The sequence below is a fragment of the Odontesthes bonariensis genome, chromosome 10 (assembly GCF_027942865.1).
Source record: "Odontesthes bonariensis isolate fOdoBon6 chromosome 10, fOdoBon6.hap1, whole genome shotgun sequence".
NCBI classification, from domain to species: domain Eukaryota; kingdom Metazoa; phylum Chordata; class Actinopteri; order Atheriniformes; family Atherinopsidae; genus Odontesthes; species Odontesthes bonariensis.
In genome coordinates, this window is record NC_134515.1 from 26,922,423 (window position 1) to 26,947,039 (window position 24,617).

Genomic DNA, 24,617 nt, shown 5'->3' on the forward strand with positions numbered 1-24,617 from the left:
GTGACAATGTTTGAATGACCAAAATGACAAAATCCACCTTTAAAAGAGATTCCCATCATTTGGTATATTACAGCACAGCACTGCTCAATGTAGGTAGTACTCGTTACATTTTTTTTTGCCACAGATACTACCACCTTGATATAGGTGGGATATTTCACTCATTGTCAAAAGGTAGAAAAAGTTTCTAAAAGTTTCTACCTTTTGGACAGACCATGGTGGAAATTACTGAGCATCCCTTTGTTTTCTAAAGAAACCTCTGTAAAGCAAAGGAATAGCTGCAGCTTTGTTTTTATTCAAAATAATCATCATATAAATGGATTAATCACACAACACAGCCTTAATCATGGACAGAACTGGAACAAGCACAATGGAAACCTATCTTAATATCTGACCTCCCATTTCTCAACACAAGTTTAAAACTTCACAGTACGCTCAACAATGCAGTAGTCTCGACAACTCTGACAGCTTGGTGTCACCTCCATTTAACCTATTAAACCTTCATCCCCCAGTACTGACAGAAGAATTATTAGAGATTAAAAACACAAAGAAACTACTGTCCAAACTATATAGACTATTACTAAACCAAGACACAACCATATCACTTCCCATACAAAAATGGGAAAATTACCTACTGGTCAGTCCCAATGCCGATTACTGGTCTCAAATCTGCTGGAACAGCTTCACAATGTGGAAAAAAATACAAATATACAGCTAATACAGTATAAAATCATCCACAGAACTCACGTCACCGCACATAAAATACATGAAATGGGACTCATAGACACAGACATTTGCACAGACAGATCTCTTGGGATGCAGCCTTCCATTATCCCCCTCACTCTGTTTACTAGGAGACCTTACAGTAATTAACCAAGCACCCAATAATACCAGAGCAATACTTATAGTCATAACCACTGCCAAAAAGGCCATACTCAGGAACTAGAAAACAAGACACAAACTCAGCACATCACACTGGTTAGATATCCTCACAGAATACATATCTATGGAAACGCTCTCCAAGACCAAACTCATTATTTTGAAGCAACCTGGACCTCCTTCTCTTCTCAGAGCCCTACACTTGCAGCCTGTGAGCCCGTGCCCCCAACCTAACAGGTGATGTCTTACACCATTAACGTTCTTGTTACTATCTTTTTTATTATTATTATTATGTTATCTTACTTTTTTATTACTTGTTCTGTTTACCTGTTTTTTTTTTTTTACTATTACCATTTTTGTTTTGTTTTGTTTTTGTCTCTTGTATTGCCCTTCATTTCATTTTATTTTTTTATTTATTATTATTTGTTGTTTGTTTTGTTCCTATTGCACCTCACTCCTTTGTATGCCTTGTTAAATGTTTGCAAATAAAATAAAACAATTATCAGAAGATTAAGCGTGTCTTCTAATAATTCTGTATCCAGTCAGTTGTCTGCAGTGTCAGTGTTTATTTATGTGTAGCACGAAAAATGGTGCTAATAACAGTATCAGTAATAACAGTAATAAAGAAAACCCAAAGAAAAACAAGAGCTGTAGCTTGCCTTGTAAAGGAAAAACCCTCCTCACTTAGAAATTTCAGTTGCTGCTAACCAGCTAACTGTCATGTTTCTAGATGATGGCAGGGCCAGGTGACTATTGTGGTGGTCCATGATATAATTCGGCTTTTTAACCCATAAAACTGATTCACATGGCTGGAATGCTTTAACACTCAGCGGCAGGTGGACCTGATGTTTGGAGCTGCTGCAACAGTCAGTCATGAGATCAGACTCCCCAGGTGATTGGTTGGCAAGTATTCACAACTTTCCACCACAACCTATGCAAGCAAAGCAAATAACCCAAATTCCAATTCGGCAACAGAAGGTGTCACCCCGTTCAAAGTGAATGAGACACAACACTATGGAAGCCTGAAAGATAGTCCCGTGAATCCTGCCATAGTTTCTCATCAGGCGCACAGACTGCAGCTCACATGAGAATTCTTTATCGTGCTCTCTGGAGAATCTTCGGAAAACTAAAGAGGGCCACTCCAGAACCTGTGGGAGCTGCAGAGCTGGTATGTGTGTCACTGCACCGACAGTGTCTCCCCTAAAATCAATAGAACAGGACTCACTGAAGAGGCTGCCTTCAGTGACACCCACCCTGGCTGCAGAGTAACAGGAGCAGGAATGGGTCGGGGCAATAAAAAAACAACAACATATTCTCTAAATTATATTTAAGCTTATCTATTTTAGTCTGGCTAACCTTTGGTTCTCTGAGAGGTTAAGATGACGTTTGATGTCCAGCAAGGCCTCCTTGAGGAAGGTCAGCCTCTTGACTTCATGCTGCTGGCACTGGTCAAACACCTGCTCCATGCACTCCATGTACTGCGGAGTGCACTTGTTCAGCTCATCCAGAGACTTCTCATACTTTTCTTTCGCCTGAGGAAGAAAAGGGAAAACACAGTTTTACCTGAAGCCATCTGGAAAATAAACCATTCAGTGATCATTTCAGTCTCAGTAGCTGGCTTGTTCTCATTTGCATCAGCAAATTTGGTCCACAGCTTAATTTATATGCTTGAACAGAATTTAAATGGCTCTTGAAACCATAAGTCTCCAGAGAGCGTTGTGATACTGTCAAACCCTATCTGGTCACCAAAATACAGCAGCGTGTCGCGGCAGCATAAGGTATTTTGTGCTGCGCTCAAAATGTAATATTCTTCACATTAACTGATAAATGCAACGTTAAATGTCACACTGTCATATACATGACTTGAGTAGCGATACAAATCGTGCAGTTATGAAGGAATATCATGCATGCAGATGAGTGTAAAACTTTATATATGGGACAGAAATCTGGACTTCAGCAACACCATTACTCACCTTAAACTAGACAAGCAAGTAGCAACAAGACTTTAAGGCCTTTACCTTCTGCATATCTTGTTTGCATTTATCCACTTTCTCGTGGAGTTTCTTCTGCTGGTCTGCTGTGACAGAAGCCTCAGTTTTGCCATTGGCCTCTCGGGCGGCAGCCAGCTTCTCCTCCTTGCAGGCCATATGGTACGTTTTCTTGGCTGCCTCCATCTGCACGTCCAAACACGGGCATTGTCAGTAACAGAGATACACAATCTGGTTTGACCAAAGGGACAAAGAAGAGTTACATTTTCATATCTCAAAGTATGCAGTGACCTTCTTTTTTCATATTTATTTACTTGCTTGGCACTTGAACTTAAAAACAAAGCAAGGAGTGCTGTTTTTTTTTTCTTCATCTTTAGATTAAACTAAACTCGACACTAGCTGTGTTTGTATTAATATGAATGGTGCATGTTAGGTTTTAGGTGGTCACTATAGTCATGTCTACAGCTCCTGGCAAAAGTGGTCCTTAGTACTAGAGCAAAAATAAGAGTTGGTGCTGATCTGGCACAAGTGCTTACAGGTTAGACTGGCTTCAGCACTGGAACCAAACTGGGTATTCAGTCTAGTTATCTGAAGCCCCCTCACCTCCTTGAGCTTTTTGGCCCATGGTTTCTGAGCCTTCTTGAAGCCTTCATCTGCCTCTTTGGCCTCTTTGAAGCCTCCAATCATTTGCTTATGATACGCCTCCTTCTGCCAGTTCTTGACTTTCTCAATGTCTTCATTCAGCAAGTTGTTTTTCACATCTTGATGCAGCTCACTCACTTTGTCCGCTTCAGTCATCACAGCCAGCCAAGCTCTCTCCACAGAGCCATACTGTGGGCCTGGGAGTTGCACATAATGATACATTTCAAACAAGAAATTCAGGGCAGGTTTGGTGGTCAAATATCGCCAGACACGTCAACCATCAAACTGCGTAAAAGCATATTTGACAAACTGAAAGCGTTGAGTGCATTTACTTTGTTGAGCTATCTATTTTTCTTGAGCTGTTCTTAAAAATGCTGACCTTTCTCAATAAGCTGCCTCCATCTCTTGGACCATGCAGTTAGCTGATCACCATAGGCCTTTTCTATCTTGGCACGTTCCTGCAGGCAGCTCATAAGATCATTGCAGAGCCGATGGCCGTCATCAAATCTCTTGACAGCGCGTTTGTAGTTCCCCACCTGAGCGCAGGGAGACAAATGCACAGATTTACAGCTAATCTGCCTCTATATATATCACAGTGAAAGGAAAATCTATAAAATACGCTTACATACACACACACATCTAAAAATGCATCGTTCTTATTTTTTTTTCTAAATTGAAGAAGTCGTTCACATTGTTTTTCACTTGTTTACTGGGGGCACAGTTTGTGACATGGTGGAAATGTACGCATCGCATTCTGTTTATCAGATTCAATTAGGATTTTGTTCGAAACTGAGAAAGTACTCTGAAAGTGAGCCAACAAACAAATCTGACCGCTCCTGATCTGTTTCTGGGCTATGGAAGAATGACATATTTCTCACTGGTAAACACTGGCTTGGCTACTCTTTCTAAAAGCAGCAGAGACTTGCCGAATCCCAACACATGTAGACATGTAGCCTGCTGAGTGTCTGTCTATAATTCCACAATTGTACATGTGCACCAGCTGTATGACCCCACATTTGACACAAAAGAACGTTTTCCTTAAGAAAAATGTTTCAAGGTTATTTTATTGACTCTCCTTTATTAACACTCGTCTGCTGTATACTCCAGCTCAAATAAGTAAATCCAAATGCCCGATCAAAATAGCTGAAAATGAATCTCTTAATGCTAGCAGTTCCTTTATATCAGAGGGCACGAGGCATCGAAAGGGATGACAAAACTGAGACAAGAAGAAGTGAAAAGTAAAGAAGATCCGTCTCAGTGAGTGTTCCATAACTTAACCTTTCCATAACACTTATTTATGATACAAATCTGAGCCTGCTCCCTTGCACTTTTACTCTTCTTCACATCGTTGCCATTTTGAAACTACAAAGAGTTTTATGCTTAACTATATTTAACAATCAATTAAAAGATATGAGGGCCCATGGTGAAAACCCCTGGGACGTTTGAGGTGGGTTGTAGAAGGACTAGGCCCCCCCAAGTCAAACAAATCATTTTCTATATTCTAAAAGGGGCTACATGCTTTAGCTATGTTTTGATTTCCATTAAATGATAAATAATAAATGGTAGTAGTAGTAGTTAGATGGTTTCAATGAAAGTAATCACAGTCTAAACTCATTTAATAAAGAAACATGATATAATGCCTTGAACTGGATTAACTATTTTGCTATAATCTAATGATCGGTTCCACCCATTAATCTCCTCATTGATTAAAGTTTTCTTCTTTGACAAACCAAGAGATCATTTGAAAACTAAATGCAATAATGTAAAGTCTGCTACGCCGCAGCATCTTTTCATTCAGATTTGAAACCTAAGCAGAAACCAGCTCCAGCCATTTATTGTCTCAAGGCAAATATATTAAAAGTATAATTTTATTCAATATCCCACTCTGGCAAACATGCTGCATCAGTATTTAGAGTTATTATCTGTTATATTTACTAATTTACTCATTACATCTTACCACCTTAAGTGAAGCTGCCTTAAAAAAACATAGTGGCAGGCTGTGTGACTCCTCCTCTTTGGTGCCTGCAGGGGGCTGAGCTCATGGTGCATGATGAAGGGAGGGTAAGGGGGGGATTTACTCGTGCCTGTGCATGTGTAGTTATGCAATAACATGGGCCTGTGTGTGCATGTGTACGTGACTGTGTGCCTATGTACGTGCACGCGCTGTGGCTGCTTTAATCCTCTTGAGTGGTGTAATGCAGTCAGACAGATTCTCAGGAATGGATGACGAGGGAGAGACAGAAATACCACTGGGCTCGTGCGTGTAGAGATGTATAGCACAGAAAGCATCCTACAGACACGGCTCATGGAGAGCCTGTCTGACTGACATGTTTGCAGGCTGCAGCGGCCCTGACACGAGCTTGCATGTTGGGTTACTGTTTGAGATGAAAGCCGCAGGGAGACTGTGAGACAGGTGTTTGACTGTATGACTTTTGTCCTGTGTGACAGATTGCCAAGTCCCACCAACAACAACACGTAGGTGGACTGGTTTTACTCATGAAAACACACCTGAGCTCCAGTATCTGCACTATAAAGTCAAGCATGGTTGTGTTTCCTATCCTGGTTGGATAAAGCAGGAGCCTCTCTGACGACAAAAACCTGAGATAACATTTATTTTTTTTATGGTATTTATTAATCTCGAGCTGACCTTTGTTGTGTTGCTACTACACATAGGCTATGTGCAGGTGCAAATGGAGAGAGGCGGCCTCTGAGCGCCTGATGACTGAGGCTCTTTGTCTAAGTCTCTGTAGCTAAGAGCGACGATACAAAGAAGACTCTGTACTGGGGGAATTCATTATCTCTAATTTGGTGGGTTTAAAGTGCGTGCGCACACATTTGCAAACACACACACTTGCGCACAGTCATGCCTCTATCACTTCAGACGACATTACACAGGCTTATTATTAATTACTGCTTACTTGCCAGCAGTTAACGCTAACCTTAAACATAACGTTAAGCCAGACTACTGAAATATGTTTATCGACAGATCTTCACAGTGTGCCAGTGTACACAGATTAAGATCCCAACAACATGAGTAATACTGGTAAACATACACACTATTGTGGAACTGTGCCCTCATCTTAATTTAGAAGTGATTATGTTGAAGAAGTGTTTTGTAGCAGCTTCATATTCGGTGACTGGCAGCAAAACGAAAATGGTCCTTTCCTAAACATATGCTGTCTTTACTTTCCTCCTCATACAGACTCTTTGTGCTTTTACATACAGCACATATGAAGGTTCACATTATCTGATTAGATATCTACTCTTCAGGTCTCTCCTCCAGCTTTGTTTCCGATAAAAACTCTTTTCATTTTGTTGTGATACTGTGTCTAACCACTATTTCAAACAGACATGACATTAAAACATTCTGTTGTAAAAAATATGGGACCATCAATATATATATATTTGCATTGTATAGAGGCTGTGCTGTAACTGTCCCAATTGATGTCTTGAACTTCATCTTATTTTCCACCTTCAATTTAATAATACCTTGAGTAATCCTTGTCTTTCTTCATATATATGACTCTTTGACATGGCTCTTTTGAAAAGACAATTTCTATTTTCATTAATATATAATCTGAATGACAAAAAAATAAAAACACTGGAATTTCCATCATGACGGAATTCATAGTTGTCACATTTCGATATGTTTTTCTTAACTTTCTTGCTTAGAGTTATGCATCGTTTCCTGGCCATATTTCTGGGAGTAATAGCCTCTGATGAAATCCAGTGAATGAGATGATTACATTTGAAGTTTGTTTCAAAGGCAGCTGTCTGCTCCCCTGCGTCTCCCATCTACTTAAACATGTGAGAAGACTTTGAATAACATAAGCGTGTCATATGATACTATAGATATCGCATCAACACGGACAAGGCATTGGATTTTATTTCAAGAGCTTTGGAAGTGCAAGGTTAGTTAACTAGTCACAAGCTACATTTGACCAATAGAGTCTTTGAACATTAATTACTCATTATAAGTGAATGAAAATGCAGAAATTCTTATCATCACCAATTCTAATCTGATAAAGTCATAATTGTGAATATTATTTTGTGTTTCAGCGTGTGTATGACACTAAATGTTTCATACTGATTTGCTTTGGAAACACTGCTGGTTTGATATGAAGCCACGAGGAGAACAGAACAAACACGGTTTAGATGCTGCAGAATGCTTGCATCACTCTAATGTTTAATAGCCTAAACTTAGCAGACAAACTGGAAATTTTGAAAAAAAAACAGCGTTATCTGATGGCAACAAAATCCATCTAACAGCATCACTATAGGACATTTATTAAAACAAAAACAAGAGTGGTGTTTAAGAAAAAAATTATGTTATATGGTCTCTTCTAATTCTTAGCAAGATCATAACAAGGATCGCACCCTCCTTAAAAGTTTAAAAGTATCCATAAACCAATTTCCTCTGCAGTCTTTAATTCCCAAACAGCCGACAGCTGACCCACCGTACTGAAGCTACCAGAGTCTCCTTATGAGTAATGGTACATATTTCGCCTGAGAACCTGTGAGAATAAAGGCTATGTCAGTGTCACAGTTTTAGTGATGACCGCTTGATTTCAGCAACCAAATCAATGCAGGACTGTTAAAGAGGGAAATGCTGTGTTGCAGACACGGTGGCGTCTCTTTACCTCCCAGAAGCTGTCCATGGTGTCGTCAGCACCTGCACATTCATCGTAGGAGCCAGACATTTTCCTGGATGTGGCAAAGCACTCTAAAGACTAAACCTGTCCTCTGCAGCAAAGCTGGGTTCCTCATGCACTGAAAGAGACGGAGAGAGCAACAACAAAATGAAACAGTAGCATCACACAATTACAGAGTGAAAGCAGCACAGCGAGAAGGCCTCTGTGTAACTGTGATAACCAGGGGGAGAATTTCACTTGGGGGGGGGGGGGTTCTATTTAAGAATTTTATAATAATGAGACAGAAATAGTGTCCTCCACCAAGCATACAGAGCTGTGCCCTGAAGAATCTTAAAGGGCACCTTAGACGGTGTGTCCTAGAAAAGACGCCACAGCGAGCGGGGCTTCGCACAGCGCTGACCCTAAATCTTTCCACAGTAAACCCTTATTGTTTAGACATATTACATCTGGGAGATGGATGAAAACAAACAAACACACACACACAAAATACAACTACATGGCATTCATCTGCCCAGAACGGTCCTTTGTGTGCAAATAGACTATAATTACAGCCTTGAAATAGAAGAAAACAAACAATGAAAAAAGATCAAGTTATCTATTTATGCACCTCTCTGTTTCCCTTCATCATGTGCTCTATTTACCAATTACTTGCTTAAGTCCACAGTTCCTCCTGGAATCCCTCAAGTATTTAAGGTGGTTCATATTAATTTATTTGATGTTTATTCAATATCTCACCACCAAGGTCAAAATAGAAGACACTGTTCTCTACTTTGTTGGTGTTGAACTGTGTCTGAAGCCTAATCCATTTTGCTCTCTTGACTAATGCCTTTCCCCTGACACAGAGCTCTTCATTGCATTACAGCAGGAAGTAGAAGAATAAAACTTATGTAAAATTAATAAGGCTTTGTTAATAAAGTTTGTGGCAGACACGGTTACTTGGTCTTTATAATTACAATGGATAGTGGAGGATTGTAGTTATTATCTCAATTCTGCACAAGCTCCAACAGTGCAAACTACTTCTAACGCTGTTAATATTTTTAATTAAAATGATAAGGAGTTTTGCAAATTGCTATTAGTATGCAGAGTCCAAAATCTGTGAAGGTTCGACACGCACCATAGAGGTGAAGATGAAAGATGACTCGTGGCCATTTCAGATTAAAATCTGAGTCAGCAGTCTTCAGACTGCTGCATCACAAGTAAAAATGTTACCAGAGCCCTTCATGCTTCATCCTTCAACCTCCTTTTGAAGTCAAGCACAAATGAATTCCTGCAACATCCTTCATCCCTGAAGAAAAAAAAAGAAATCAAAGATAGCTTGATTCATTAGGCTAAGTTAGAAAGTGGGCTGACCTCACTTTCTCTGTGCACAAATATCAACATAATTGCCCTTAAAAATAATTTGTCTTGAAACAACAGTGAACTCACAAAGGTAGAAAAGTATGTTCATAGATAGGTTATGGAACATACCTAACTTTCACAGGGCCTGATCAAAATATTATTAGGGGAACCTGTACAGCCTTTTGAACTGGTTATGGTTGCAGCCAGAATGTTTCTGCAGAACACTGACTGACACTAAGCCGTGTTTTATCAAAGCCACTGCTTACAATAATTAGCCCTTTCACCAGTCTGTGAGTATTTCAGCAGTCATGGCTTTCACTCGCTGATTTGTATCAATAGCTCTGTCTTTGTGCAACACACTAAAGCAGTGCTTCGTAACTTCACTGCAGTTTTACCGTCATAAATGAAATAAACTTGTGCTTTTCAGTGGCAGTGCTGTTCCGTCTAAGTATTTTTCTGATGTTCTGAGGAGCTCCTCAGCTCTCATAATTTTCCCTCGCTCTCCCCGATAAAGTTGCATGTCTCTATTGGCAAATTCTCAAACAAAGTCGAATAATATAGTATAGCTACACAGTAAATTGCAAGTGCTAAAAAACAACAAGATCAAAACTGAATATCTTAAAATCTTGCTTGAACCTTCAGATTAGAACATTAAACTGCTAGTGAGAAGTTAAATATGAGGTTTGCTTCCACTGACATTCAGCAGAAACATTTTTTAAGTTTCTTCTGAAGTTAGGGTTAGCTTTTGGTCGGCTTTAAAGTCAAAGTCAAAGTCAAATTTATTTGTATAGCACATTTCATGTACAAAACAATTCAAAGTGCTTTACAGCAAATAAAAGCATTGCAGCAGGGAGTGTAAGAAGCATTAAAATACATAAAGGAATATAAAGAGAAAGAAATAAAATAATTCAAATTAATCTAAAAACAAGCAACAGTCTAGATAAGTTAAAAGATAGCGTGCAGATTTCTTGCATAGACACATGAGAAGAGAAATGTTTTTAACCTGGATTTAAAAATGTCAACATTTGGGGAAAGTTTAATCTCCACTGGCAGTTTGTTCCACTTTAGCTTTCTTACTTTCTCCATGTTGTTTCCTTGCTGTCTAACTGAGTATTCAGTAAGTGTATGCAAACTATTATAAAATATAACATTATATAACATTGAACCATGAGTGTAACTGCTGCTTGATGTCACTGTTATGCCTAGTTTAGAAAAGATCATGCCATTAGCCATTAGCCTAGCCAGAGACAGTTAGCCTGTAAAGGATGTTTGAGTAAGCATAAATTGGAGAGTGAACCGAGTGTGCAACAGCTAAGCAACTAGTCAGAGGTGACAAATCCGCCTTTACCACACTCTCAAAAAGCTCACTATTTCTGGTCTAACTGGCTGCAGGTGGTAGCTCTATAGCCTATTTTATGTACAGATATGGAAGTGGTGTTAATCTACTTATTTAATGTTCAGAGAAATTCTATGTAGGAGGCATGAAATGTTATCAAGATGATTAACACGAGGGCTTAATCTACTTTCCACTGCATTTCAAGTTGTCAAATAAACAGGTTGCTTTATATTTTTTGAATACCTCCGTCTATATTAGTCAACTACAGTATCTGATGCAAGACAGCTACAAAGTTAAGCAGTCCTAAAGTAGCATTTCTTAATCCCAGCAACCAACACTGGTCCAACTACCTGTCCATCAGCCAAGTCACCCAATAAGCTCTGGCCTCTATGACTACAATACCTATTAACATCAAAGCCATTTAAGCTCTGACATAAAGCCAGAATTCCAGAATAAGCTTTGTTTAGCTAGAATTCACACACTCTGACCAATATAACACATGCTTAAATTTGGAGAGACTTTGGATTAGACAAAAAATTCCTTGAGAGTTTGTCCACATGTTTCTTTTTGAGCTCAAGCCTGGATACAGAAAATAACTCTGCAGCATGGCTTATCACTGGTACCCGAGGGTGAGAACTTCAGAGGTGAGATTATTTGAAAATAGTAAGAGAAAAGGATCAAACATATTGGCTCAAACTTTATATTAAAGGACAGTGCGGACATCAAAGTAATCAGCCTGAGATTGCCAGGACCGACAGCATGAACGGAATACATCACTGACAAAGGTTTGGTTCATAGTGAAAGAGTCAAATGAGGTAGAGGGGCTTACACTCCAGCTATTGAGGTCAATCCACCTCAGTGACTGTGAACTCAACTCCCATTCCCCTCAGTAATTAAGCAGTGGCAGAGTCACTGCAAAAACAGACAAGTTTTTGGAACATTACTCCCAGTAGTGTGTGGAGAACAATGAAGAAGACATACATATGATTATACGTAACATTTGGAAATAAATTATTTAAATAGCAGCTTCTGTGCAAGAAACAATTATCCATTTGGATGCATCATTCAGTTTGAAACCACTTACAACCCACTCAATGTCCAAAACACTTGCTGACAAAGCAACCCCTTCAGTAATCTTAATTCTGTAAGTAGGCTGTTGTGATTGCGGAGGCAGTGTCGATGTCTAAAACTGATAGAATGGTGCACTGCAAACCAAATATTTGCACACTTTCAAGAATCTAACCATTGTTCTGCACACGCACTTACCATGGTTGGCTCCATCGCGGCAAATACATAAAAAAATCCACAAATTTGAAATAAGACAACTCCTTAAAAATACACTCCTTGAGGATGTAAAAATTTGCGGTTTCAAGTATGTCCTCAGTGGTTTGGAAGATAAAGGAAAAGACTTGTTGCTAACTTTATTTTTGCAGCTTAGACCTCTGGGGCCATAGTGATCTCAGAGTGGACGGTAAGTCTGACCAAACCAGCATGTCTCAGAGGCTGAGGGATAATCCTGCAGAGAGTCATTTGAATAGCTTTAGAGGGGGAGGGAGCTCACCGGGAAGAAGAGCAAAGAAGCTGATAGGACGACAAGGACAGAAAGGCAAGAAGTGGGAAGAGGAAAGTGATGTTGATATGAACTTGACATGCGTCGAAATTTGCTTTCAATGTGCTTAGTTGCTTTTTGCAAAGATTACAAAGAATCTGCTGTCATAAACAGCTCAACAAACCTGTAACTGAGCTTGTAGTAAAATAAAGCGGCTAAATACTGATGAACCACAAATGCTTATAAAAGAATAAAAGGCAGCCCCTGATCCTATCGACACAACCGGTCTGCAGTCAGAGGGTCCAGTGTTGACAAGCTTTTTAAAGCACTGAATGGGAACCACAACACAACAAGTAATCTTGTTACAGTAAGAAGATTTCAGTGAGATGAACTAACTTTACTCCAGCACATTACCGAGCTCACCGTCTCCAGTCTGATTGGACAACAAGCGTTTATAATGACAAAGTTAGTTTAAGCTATTAGTGATGGTTTTAATGTTAAGCAATTAATATCACAGGTAACATCGTTTGAAGAAGAAACTATTAAATGCACCAGCTGATGTTTTATGCAGGTGGAATATGATGACTGGTTGTCTGTTGATTGTCTTTGATAAGCACAGGATGCCCTCCTCAAACTGTCTGAGCAACAGAGGACACACAAGGAGAGAGACAGAGGGAGGTCATTTGAGATCTGAAGAAGTGAGAGCGAGGAAAACAGGAAAGGAGGTGAGATGGAGAATGGGATGGAGAGAGCAGTATGATGGTAGAGAAGAAGAGGGACAAAAGCTGGCAAGACGGTACAGTAAGATCAGGAGGCATTGTGGAGCTGGTCAGGCAGCCAGGCTGTTCCTGAGTGGAACAGAGAGAGCCACTGGGCCAGAACGGCAGCTGAACACATCAGCACAGAGACGTGATTCATCCTATAGTGCTGCATCGAATAAGCAGGCCTGTGGATGTTGCCAGGAGACAGAGCTGCCTTGTGCAGACTTCACACGCGTCGTAAGAGCCGAAGTCGTCATAAAGCTGGTCATGTGACCGGTGTTTTAGACAAGAGCAAGAAGCCTGGTTTGATGACTGTATGTCAGCTGTGCATCTCACAGTCAACTGCTGAGAGACCCTCGAGCATCCACCAACGTGCTCATGAGGGAAAGAGGAAGAGTGCAAGAGCCCACTGAACCAAAATTGCGGCATGTAGAGCAGGTCAGAGCACAAGGTGGAATGGCTCCTTCTTTCAAGAGAGGTGCAGTAACCACAGCTGGATGAATAAGATGCACAGCGACTGAGATAAAACTATTGAGGATGTTCGTGTGCTGTATTTCTCAGCTGACCGTAGACTGATGTGAAGGATATGTTGTTAGGGCACGGAAGAGCTAAAAGAATGTGAAGTGACATGTGGATGCTGATGGGGAGGCTGGGACGAGATTTAGGGGAACAATGCAGCCCTAATGGTGTCTCTTTTCTCCTCTGTGTCACCGCTTACTTAAAGCCATCAGATGGAAATGACTCAAACTGCTGTTTTCAAACTGAATTTTTATTATTAAGAACTATCTGGCAGAGGAGGAAGGAAACTAGCGTTGATGGAAGGATAAATTGGCTAAGCAAGTGTTTTTTCTAATGTTGGAGAAATACTTCTTCTTATGATGACATAAAGAAGTCACAATAAAGCCATTCCAGCATCTCTGTGAGACAGAGCTTAGGCACAGCAGCGCTTTGAGCTATCATGCTCGCACTGAAACTGCTAACATAATAATGTCTACTAGGTCGAATGCTGACCATTTCCACTCTCTGCCAAACAAAAGATTTCTATGAAATCAGACATATTTCAAATAAATCTGAGCATTCACAGGTAGCCAAAATGATCTGGCCCAATGAAGACCCTCATCCAATAGGTCAGAGGAGATAATTCAGTCTGGATATGGTGTAAACGGTGTCCGAGAACTAGCCAACATACACTGACACAAGCTGGACCAAATGTGGTTGAATTTGCTAATGTTCAGCCCAAATTGGCTGAAATATATCAAAAAATATAGTCTAATCTGGCAACTATCATTTGACCATAACAAATTCAACTTGAGTCTGCTGACCATTTGCCTCATAGAACCAGACTGAGTTGGCAACCTGGTTGAAGCAAATGCTGTTAGCTTTGTAGGTACTTGGTCAGAAACCAACATTGGATAACTGAAAACTTTGACCTGCTGGGGGTGATTAGTTGACACGCCATCAAAGTTGATACAGTCTTCAGGGGGACATAGATGAAGAGCTACTTTCATAACAAACCATCAATTGTGATATCACACAAAGTGATGAGGGTGGAACTCTGTGCTCTACCCATAGCTGAACAACCCCACTCTAATCAAGGCAGACCGGATTCTTCTAAACAGGCGCACCAGGGTGTCACTTCAAATCAGCAATCTAATCAGATATATTACAAATAATATGTCTTCACATCCATAGAGCAGTTACTCATCTAACACACACTTCACTCAGATTTCAGCTGCTAAATTTTGTGTTGCAGCATTTCTATGTTGGCCTTTGCCTGTGAAGGGTAACTGTGGGTCATCACTTCAAACAAACAAGCTCGGGATGACTCATCTATCTGATCATATTCCTCCAGTGTTGCAGGACAAAAATCATTGCTCCTTTTTTCATAATGCGTTTGCCATTTTTAATCAATATGTATACTGTGTAACAGTGTGAGTCAGCAAGGCATGTCATCGCTCATCTCCAAAAACAACAGAAGGATCCCAGGATCATCGGTGATTTACTCACTGGGGATTTTTCACTTCTTACACCCTCAGGGAGGTCAGAGGTCACAGCTAGCTTCAGGTCATATTGAACTATAGTCAGTCAAATGTCAGTTCAAAAGTACATACTACAAAACCTTAAAAGTTTAGGTACATTCTCCAGTGCTATAATTCAGTTTTATTTAAAAAAAAAAGAAAAGAAGGGATCTTCTTCACCATCCTGGGACCTGGAAACAAATGGCAGTGATCACATATCATTCTAAACATTCCAGTCAGGAATAATCTTTGTACTACACACAGTGCACTTTGGCTCCAAAGTACTTTGAACTAAAACCCAACGCCAACATGCTAACAAGCTCACAAGGACAATATTATATTACAGGAAAAATAATAAAATACAAAATCTTTGTGTGTGTGTGTGTGTCTTGTCTTTCAAATTTCGTGGTATAGCCCACTATACTTATGGGGTTCAGCAGGTTGTATGAGGCCAAACAGTTGAGCCCCACATGTTTAAACAGTTTTTTGAGGGCCAGAAACCTTAGTTTTATGGTTAATGTTAGAATATGGTGATGGTTAGGTTTAGAGTAAAGATTAGGAAAGGGACCTAGAGAGTGCATTTTTATAAATGGTGATTCACCACAAAGACAGAAAAGCAAGTTTGTGTGTTTGCATTCCAATATATACTACCAAGCGTCTGACACTGAACTGATGTTGGTATTATGTGATGAAAGGTCAGAGCACAACTGAAGTAAATTCAACTATTTATTCAAGGGCAGACTTACTCAGAATGTTAGCATTTAACTCAAAGATAGCTCAAAGCTAAATTGTAACACATTGGTTTATTTCACTTCAGATGGTACCATGTCGTTCATGTTCACAGTCTCAATTAAATTAGAACATTTGCTCATTAGCATAAACACAGTGTACAGCTGAGGGCGTTGAGAATACCATCTAATATTTCCTAATAATCAAACATTACACACATAAATGTTTTGACCCAGTGATGATGGGGTGCCGGTGTCTCAGGTGTCCGGAGAGTATTTTAGTTTGTCGCCATATTAGCTCCTTAAGAGGCTCAGTACTGTGGCCAACACTGATACAAATAAACAGATTTGCTTTAGGATTAAAGAGATATTTCTGTTGTTTTGAAGTAGGGTAGTGTAAAGTACTTATGAGTAGTCAGTATCCTACCTGGTGTAGGCAGCAGTCAGAGCGCTCTCAGTTGTAAGAGTCAGGGAGGAATTCTGATGGAGTAGTAAAGCTAATGGCTGTTCAGTGGCTCAAGTGAACATTACATGTTACATGTATTTTGTCAGTTTTTTCCCTCAACTGAAGAATGTCCGACTTGCATACTGCTGACTATGCCAGAAGTTGCTTTAGACTTGTTTGATATCTTACTGCTGGGCATTACCTTTTCTGACATTTAAAAGACAGTAAACGTTTGTGCATTTCCAGCCTTTCCCACTTTGTTTTTAACTGTATCATAGTTTCCATTTTAAGATTAGACCAGCAGAATTTAGAGTTACAGCTGCTCAGCGACATTATACATTCCTAGGGCCATCGGGCATCTAGTGACACAGAGCAACATAAACGTTCTTCGGTAGTGGCAAAGTAAGCAACTGTCTGACAGACAGCTGATGGTCTGGCCACGTTCTGAGTATCTGCCTGCTTTTCCAAACCCAGGGCGCTATGATAAAAAGAACTGATACTGATCTGATGGCTACCTTGAGTGCCACCAGCAAGTTGATTTTGTTTTAAAGGAACAGTCTAAAAAACTATTAGATGCATATATTCAAAAATTGTTTCAAGTAACTATTCTCTCTTCTGGATGAATTGTGGTGATTTTAGCAATTTCACGACCAAGCACTGAAAACTCAACCAAATTCCTGCAAAAATAACTCTAAACGCTAAACAAAGACAACGATCATGGTTATACAATACAATTTCTTTAAAAGTATGCTAGTATTTTTTAATTTCCCCCATTTGGGGATGAATAAAGTATTTTTCTATTCTATTCTAGTATGGCTTGAGGTAATAGCTTAAAGCACCACTTTGCTGTTGAAACATAGTCTTGATGAGCTTCTAGCATAGCTTCAGTTTGTGACTAAATTCAGTCAACTGATTGAGAAATTTATCTGAATTACACATTTGAAATAACACAGATTATAGAGACGATTCAACTGCAGTCTGGAGTAATATTGACATTGGAGTAACATTGGAGTGGAAAAGTGCAATGAACAAAATAGATAGTAAGAGCCACAGATGGTGTGACAAAGAGACAAAACGCATACGGACAGAAATTGAATGGAGGAGACTATTGAATGAAGGCCTGAATGAATCTATCCTCAAATACAACTTTTGAGCAGAAAAACACATTATCACAATAGGGATTTCATGTGAGCTCTCAGACAAATGCACACTTGCAACAGTGTTGTGATTTAAGGCAGTGTCCCGCGTGCTACTGCAGTGGTTATGCAACCATCAAGCCACTTGCCACAAGCCTCTTGGTGACAGTGTGGTAAAGACGGGGGGGGGCGTCAAGGGGAGAGCGAAAAGAGAAGCAGAACAGAGCAGAGGAGGGGGAGGCAGACATATTGTGATGGGTGGTAATGGAGGAATGAACAGCAGCAGCTCCGAGATGGAGCAAAGAGGATGAGGGCCATGGTTCCAGGGCAGCTTTTCTTGATTTCCAGGCTGACATAGGGAGCAGAGGAGGGGTAGCAGAAATGAGCAACGCAACAGTAAATCCGGGAATGTTGCCCTTCAAACACGAGCTTTCTGTCTTTTTATCATGTAGCTGCCAGATGCTAATTTTGCACCCGTGTGTATGTAAGTGACTTAAGAGGGTGATAGTGTTGCAGATTAACATAGAAAAATTTTTTCAGGATACTCAACCTCGACTCAAAACAATAAACAGGTACTTTAACGGTAGTCTACTGCCATTTCACTACCACTTGTGAAACAAACATCTTCACACATAAATACCAGAATAAAATTCCTCCAAAAAGCTTGATGATAAAAAAAATCTTTATTTTCTTAAACATGAAACAGAAGAGAGGAGTGAAATGGAAGGCTGTGACTAAGCTAAGAGATAACGTGAGCATGCTAACATCCTCACTCCAGCAATGCTAATGAGCTGAAACTAAGCAGGTTTTTATTGTTCTAACAAACCTTATTCGGCTCATTGGGATTTGTATTCTGACAATTAGGAAACACACTGCCAAACAGACACCGATTAAAATGTCATGATTGCCATTGCAGATGCAGCTACGAGATGCAGAGCAAATAAATATGTTAGCCCAACGTTTGTTACTTATTTAAGACCCATCTGGGAATTTCTCTATAAAAATAGTTTGAAAAAAGGTAGGAGCTTTCAAAAAGTGCTTGGCAGGTGATTGAATGAAGCATTTATCTATAACCCTCTATCAAGAGTGAGCCTCAACCAGTCAGATAGAGCAAGCACAACCAGTACAGCCAGTCTGCGCCAAAAGCTGGTATTTTAGGCCTCTGATAAGTTTAAGTCCAATCTTTTTGACAGAAAGAGGATTTGGGCAGTGAGGATTCCCTGGAAATTGCGGTCTCAAGATTCTCATGAAATACAGATGCCTTGAAAGGTAACCTGATGATGACATGCAACCTCTATCAAAATGCAGCTTGTAATACAGTACCGACTGAATTTAGAGAAACCACAACTCCGCTATTTAGGGATACTTTGCAGAACAACTTTATTTCATAACCAAACCATACTTGCTTTCACGGAACATTGAGGTGTTTCAGAAAACACAATTCCCATTTGTCAGTGTCGTCAGTGATGTCTGGAGCTGCTGCTGTTTGTAGTTGTGAAACTCTGGATGTTGTTGTACATGCCCGCTCTGCTGCTCTGATCCAATCTACAGTCACACAGTTGTGCAGTGACTGAAAACAATTAAACCGACCACATTAAAGAGAGTTCAAAGGGTTTGTCAACTCTCTCGAGGATTGGGAATTGCATTGCTTGGGACAAAATTATGTTCCCTGTTGCATGCGAGTAACGGGGGAACAAATGTGCTCATATTTCATGAGACGTTATGTTTATGAGAAGAAGTTTTGACAACCATTTTTGCCAAATTGGCTTGCACAGTGATGGATTTTTATACCCAATAATGAGCCAAACTAATCCTAAGGATTGCTAAATAAGAAGGAAATAAAAAAAACGTACATTTCATGTAAGAAATGGATAACCAACCGAAAGGTGTGAACAAGCCAGGAGGAACAGATAATCTCTCCCAGGAAGAAGTAGTTCACAGCTAAATAAGAAACTAAACCATTTGTAGCCTTTTACTTTTCCCTACATTTCTGAAACCAAGTTGCCAGGTGCAGTATACGAACTTTACTTATTAAATCTTTGAGCAGATACATCTTTTCTCCCTGACATGCAGTAACTGAAGAGAAACACAAAGGCTTTATTGCCACTCGAACAAGATGAGTTGTACCATGGCAGGAAAAAGAGGGCAGGAACAGCAGTCATCTCAAAGATTTTTTTTTTCTTTCTTTCTTTTTGGAAGTCTCTTGAAGCAAGCAAGTCAGAAACAAAAGAAATCTAACACAGCTTTGCTGTGTGATCACGAAAGAGTGTGTCAATCAGAAGAACTTAAGAACAATGCAGTCTTGATATGGAATGAAATACATAAGAAATGATGAAAATGAACAGATAAGTAAAATTGTAGTTAGTAAAAGTCTTCTAGAAATAACGTCCGCTAAAATTGTAATTTTAGAGAGAAGAGAACAAAACAATTTCTAGAGAAATATGGATGATAGTGAAATTACCTTGCTTTATAATCCTGTCTCTTTTGCTCCTGCAAAACCCACGGATACACTGTGTTTACCAATAAAAGCTTCCTTTCCCAATCCGAAGTGCACAGGGAATCCCTTGGGAAATCTTTCTGAACTGAGCCATCCTGCTCCTATGAGTCTCCTTATAAGAATAAACAATGGGCTGCATTCAACAAACATCTACTTAAATTCCCCTGCTACAGTGAAAATGTGTCATAAAGCCTGCAAAATAGAGACATCGAGCAAGGGGAAAAAAATCAATAACTATCCCTGAGTTATGAGTCTTCCCTGTGAAACAGTGACAGCTATACTAATCTGGGTGGTCTCTTATGAAGACAAAAAAAAAAAAAACAATATGAAACTTTTAAGAGTCAGAGTGGTAAAAACTGCAGATCAATGGATGCCTGCTGGAGTAGCTTAGAAGCTGAAATGAAAACTGCTCTGCTCTGTGATGTGATGTAATGTGATGTTAATTATGCAGCACATTCACATGCACAGTGTAATCAACTTGGAAAAATCCAATACAACAGCCTCAGGTAAGAAACAACTATCACCTGTCCTCCAGTTGGCTCATTGACCGACCGAGAAACCCTCATCAAATATTAACACCACAGACGAAGAGCTTTTAATTAGTGCAAGTGGTGCATTTAACAGAGTTATTCAGAAAAAAGTGCAGGTCTAAATCCACACTGTTGTTCTTCTTCTGGCGTCCTTAGGAGCATCCGGCCAAACGGGGATTTGATGGAACAGATAGATCAAAAAGGGACAACTCACCTTCTCCACCAATGGGAGGTCAGGTTTCCATAAAGCTTAGAGAGAACTGTTGGTCCCCTGCAGGAGGTCACCTGTGGAGATAAAAGCACGAGACGTTTGTGGTCATCCCTTCAACATCAAGGACCGGAAAGAAAAAGTGCAGCTAATTGCTCCTGATGAAAATAAAACTCTAAACAAGCGGCGCACGTGTCAAAACACTTACCTGTATCTTCACTCAGGCAAAGATATAAAGAGATTAGCTGAATTTCATTTTGAACTACTGAAGCCAAGGGGAGATTAGTCAACATGAGAGGGAGGTGGAACATTAAATTATATCAGCTATATTAGCTTCATTGCTTTACTTTTAATTGCACTCTAACCCATTTTTTTTCTAAAATATATTACGCAGCAGCAGAAAGCACTCATACAAAACATTACTCATCACTGAAATTTGTACCCTCAAACACACTCGAAATCTGTCTTTTCTTCTTCTTTTGACCTTCTCTGACCCTGACCACGAACCAAACACTCGCTTCTCAGAGGCAGAGCCATGAAGAAGAACTGTGAAAAAGAAGAAGAAGAAGAAGAGGGTGACTGAAGTGCAGCGTGAGCAGTCTGATGAGGGGGTAAAAGTTCATTGAAATGAGTCAGTGTCTGAAAGGAGCATGAACTGATTAACCGTTCATGGATGTATTAAATGAATTCCGCCAGAGGTTTTGCTGTGGCCTCTTGATTAGCAATGAAAAAGCTGAGCCTCAAAATCATGTCCATATCTGCTTTTCACACAGTCATCTTCTCAAATACCTTGAATACATACTGAGTGTTTCGTAAAAAAAGAAAAAAGAATGAATTAATAAAATAAATAATAAATAAATAAGCTGTGAAGCATTAGATTGACCTATCTTTTTAAAAACTTCTCCCTGAAAAATATCCTCTACTAATAAGTAGGCAAAACTGAACAACTGGGGTCTATGGATAGCAGACACTTATAAAACACTATGCGTCTTATTATCTTCATCACCAGTCTACAATAGACTTGAAAAATGTCACAATGTCAAAAAAGAAAGTTTCAAACGTATGTTTTCCACACTTCAAACCCACAACTGTAAATTAGCGTGTAAATAACAGCCTCATAACACTGAGTCAGTGACACTGATGCCACAGAAATGAAGCACAAAAAAACCTGTTATCCATTTTACTCATGATGGTACCACGCAGCCTCGTCCGTGAAACCTCACAGCCAGACCCACCACAGCTAGCTCCAGGGAGGAAGACATTAATCTCTGTTCAGCAGTCTGCACCCGGATTATGCTAGCAATGAGCCCCTCCATCCTGTGAGCATGTTACCCCCTACATCCAGAACGCTGCTGCTCGAGTCCTGACTAGAACCAGGAAATACGACCATATTAGTCCAGTGCTCAGGTCTCTGCACTGGCTTCCTGTCGCTCAGAGAATAGACTTTAAATCAGCTCTGCTTGTGTACAAGTCTCTTCATGGTCAAACGCCAAAGTACATCTCTAACATGTTAAAGCCATATGAACCAACTCGGGCTCTGAGAACCTCAGGGAGGGGTCTCCTGCTGGTGCCCAGAGTCAGGACTAAACAAGGTGAGGCTGCGTTTCAGTTTTATGCTCCTAAAATCTGGAACAGTCTTCCAGAAGATGTGAGACAGGCCTCAACTCTGACAATGTTTAAATCCAGGCTGAAAACAGTTCTATTTAGCTGTGCATATGACACCTGAAAGTATTTTATCTGCACTCTTCACTTCATTAAATCATTAAATTAATGAATTAATGATTATTTTTAATGGGTTTTTTAAGTTTAAAATTATTATTTTTTTTAATTATTATTATTTTTTTTTTTATTATTTTTATTATTGTTTTTTTTATTTCTTTTTAATGATTTTATTGCCTTCTTGTGATTTTATGTAGCTGTGAAGCACTTTGAATTGCCTTGTGTATGAATTGTGCTCTGTAAATAAAATTGCCTTGCCTTGCCTTATGCAGATAGGAAAGAGCGTTGAAAGGGTGAAGTGATTTCAGGTAAAAGCAGAATGAAGCATCAACACACTGCACGGAGCGACAATAGATGTATCAGACGCATCTGATGCTGTACAATGGTCACATCCAACTGATTCCTGACCACTTTTATATAAGAATGCTGAGTCACAGTCAGGTGCTGGTGTTTTTCCATCCATGAGTGTTAGTTATTTATAGGTGTTGGTTCATTTATTTTCTGAAGCTAAATTGAATTTTCTGATTCCAGGATCTTGAACTTGAATATTTCCTTGTTTTGTTTGTCTTGTAAGATCATTGTTGGGAGATATTGGGATTTTAGTTGGTTGGTCAATCAAAACAAGAAATATTAAGATATCAAATTTGAGCCAGAGTTCTGATGAAAACTAGCAGGTGAATTCATATTTAAAAGTCTTCTCCTCACAAATAAAGCTATTAATGACCAAGCTCCATCACATCTTAAAGATCTCATAGTGCAAAGATTTTTCCAAACAGAGCCCTTTGCTCTCAGACTGCAGGTCTACTCGAGTTTCTAAAAGCAAAATGGGAGGCAGAGCTTTCAATTATCAGGCCAACATAACATTAGGCTTAAAACTTTCCTTTTTGACGAAGCTTATAGTTAGGGGTGGCTCAGGTGACCCTGAAACATCCCACATTTATGCTGCTATAGGCCTAGAATGCTGGGGTACAACTCATGATGCACCTTCCCTCACTCTGCTCTCTTTACTCTCCATGTACAGTGCACAGTGAAAATGAGTACACCCCTGTTGAAAAGTAACATTTTGAACAATATTTTAATACACACACAAGTTATTCCCAAAACGTGCATAGAGTAAGTTTAATACAACATCTGTTCAGCTTACAACAGAAAAGAAAGGTCAATAATATAACTTAAATGACATATTTGTCCATTTTTGTGAAATTATGCTGGTGCAAAAGTGAGTACACCCCTATGTTAAACTCCCTGAGAATGGGCCGTGTTGGCCCGAAATGTCATGAAATGAAAAGGTATTAAAAGGGAGGTCATCGTTGTGCGTTTCATCCTTGCCTTACATTGAAATTTTACATTTTGAGTCTGCACCAGGCTAAAAGAGACGTGTGTGAGATTTGACTGAAATCCTATGGAGAGTATCATGATCTGCTTCAGTAGTCACAGCACATGTTGACAAGCATGTTTCTTTTGGTGAAATTCAGCTTCCTACTGTTGATGGCATCCATACAGCCCCAAACCATGTCACTCCCACTACTATGCTTGACTTTAAGCATGGGGCACTTTTCTTTGTACAAATCACTTTTTACCACCACACAGGCTTGACACCATCGAAAGCAAATTTGTTCATCTTGGTGTCATCAGATCACAGGACATGGTTCCAGCAATCCATATCCTTAGTTTGTTTGTCTCTGATGAGACAATGATAAACAAATTTGCTTTCGATGGTGTCAAGCCTGTGTGGTGGTAAAAAGTGATTTGTACAAAGAAAAGTGCCCCATGCTTAAAGTCAAGCATAGTAGTGGGAGTGACATGGTTTGGGGCTGTATGGATGCCATCAACAGTAGGAAGCTGAATTTCACCAAAAGAAACATGCTTGTCAACATGTGCTGTGACTACTGAAGCAGATCATGATACTCTCCATAGGATTTCAGTCAAATCTCACACACGTCTCTTTTAGCCTGGTGCAGACTCAAAATGTAAAATTTCAATGTAAGGCAAGGATGAAACGCACAACGATGACCTCCCTTTTAATGCCTTTTCATTTCATGACATTTCGGGCCAACACGGCCCATTCTCAGGGAGTTTAACATAGGGGTGTACTCACTTTTGCACCAGCATAATTTCACAAAAATGGACAAATATGTCATTTAAGTTATATTATTGACCTTTCTTTTCTGTTGTAAGCTGAACAGATGTTGTA

At 39.7% G+C, this 24,617-nt stretch overlaps 1 protein-coding gene across 2 annotated transcripts in view; it reads right to left on the reverse strand.

Moving 5' to 3' along the window:
* pacsin1a (protein kinase C and casein kinase substrate in neurons 1a) overlaps positions 1 to 24,617 on the reverse strand; it is a 36,587-nt gene that overhangs the window by 5,970 nt on the left and 6,000 nt on the right. Inside the window, exons 2-7 of one of the 2 annotated variants that reach the window (XM_075474980.1) lie at positions 20,711 to 20,781; positions 8,147 to 8,276; positions 3,886 to 4,042; positions 3,468 to 3,703; positions 2,895 to 3,050; positions 2,233 to 2,408 (exon numbers count right to left, since the gene is read on the reverse strand). In XM_075474980.1, coding sequence (XP_075331095.1) covers positions 2,233 to 2,408; positions 2,895 to 3,050; positions 3,468 to 3,703; positions 3,886 to 4,042; positions 8,147 to 8,206 — 785 coding nt within the window. In that variant the 5' untranslated portion in view covers positions 8,207 to 8,276; positions 20,711 to 20,781. Of the gene's footprint in view, positions 1 to 2,232; positions 2,409 to 2,894; positions 3,051 to 3,467; positions 3,704 to 3,885; positions 4,043 to 8,146; positions 8,277 to 12,098; positions 12,322 to 20,710; positions 20,782 to 24,617 lie in introns of those variants that run through there. The other variant, XM_075474981.1, reaches the window with a different exon arrangement.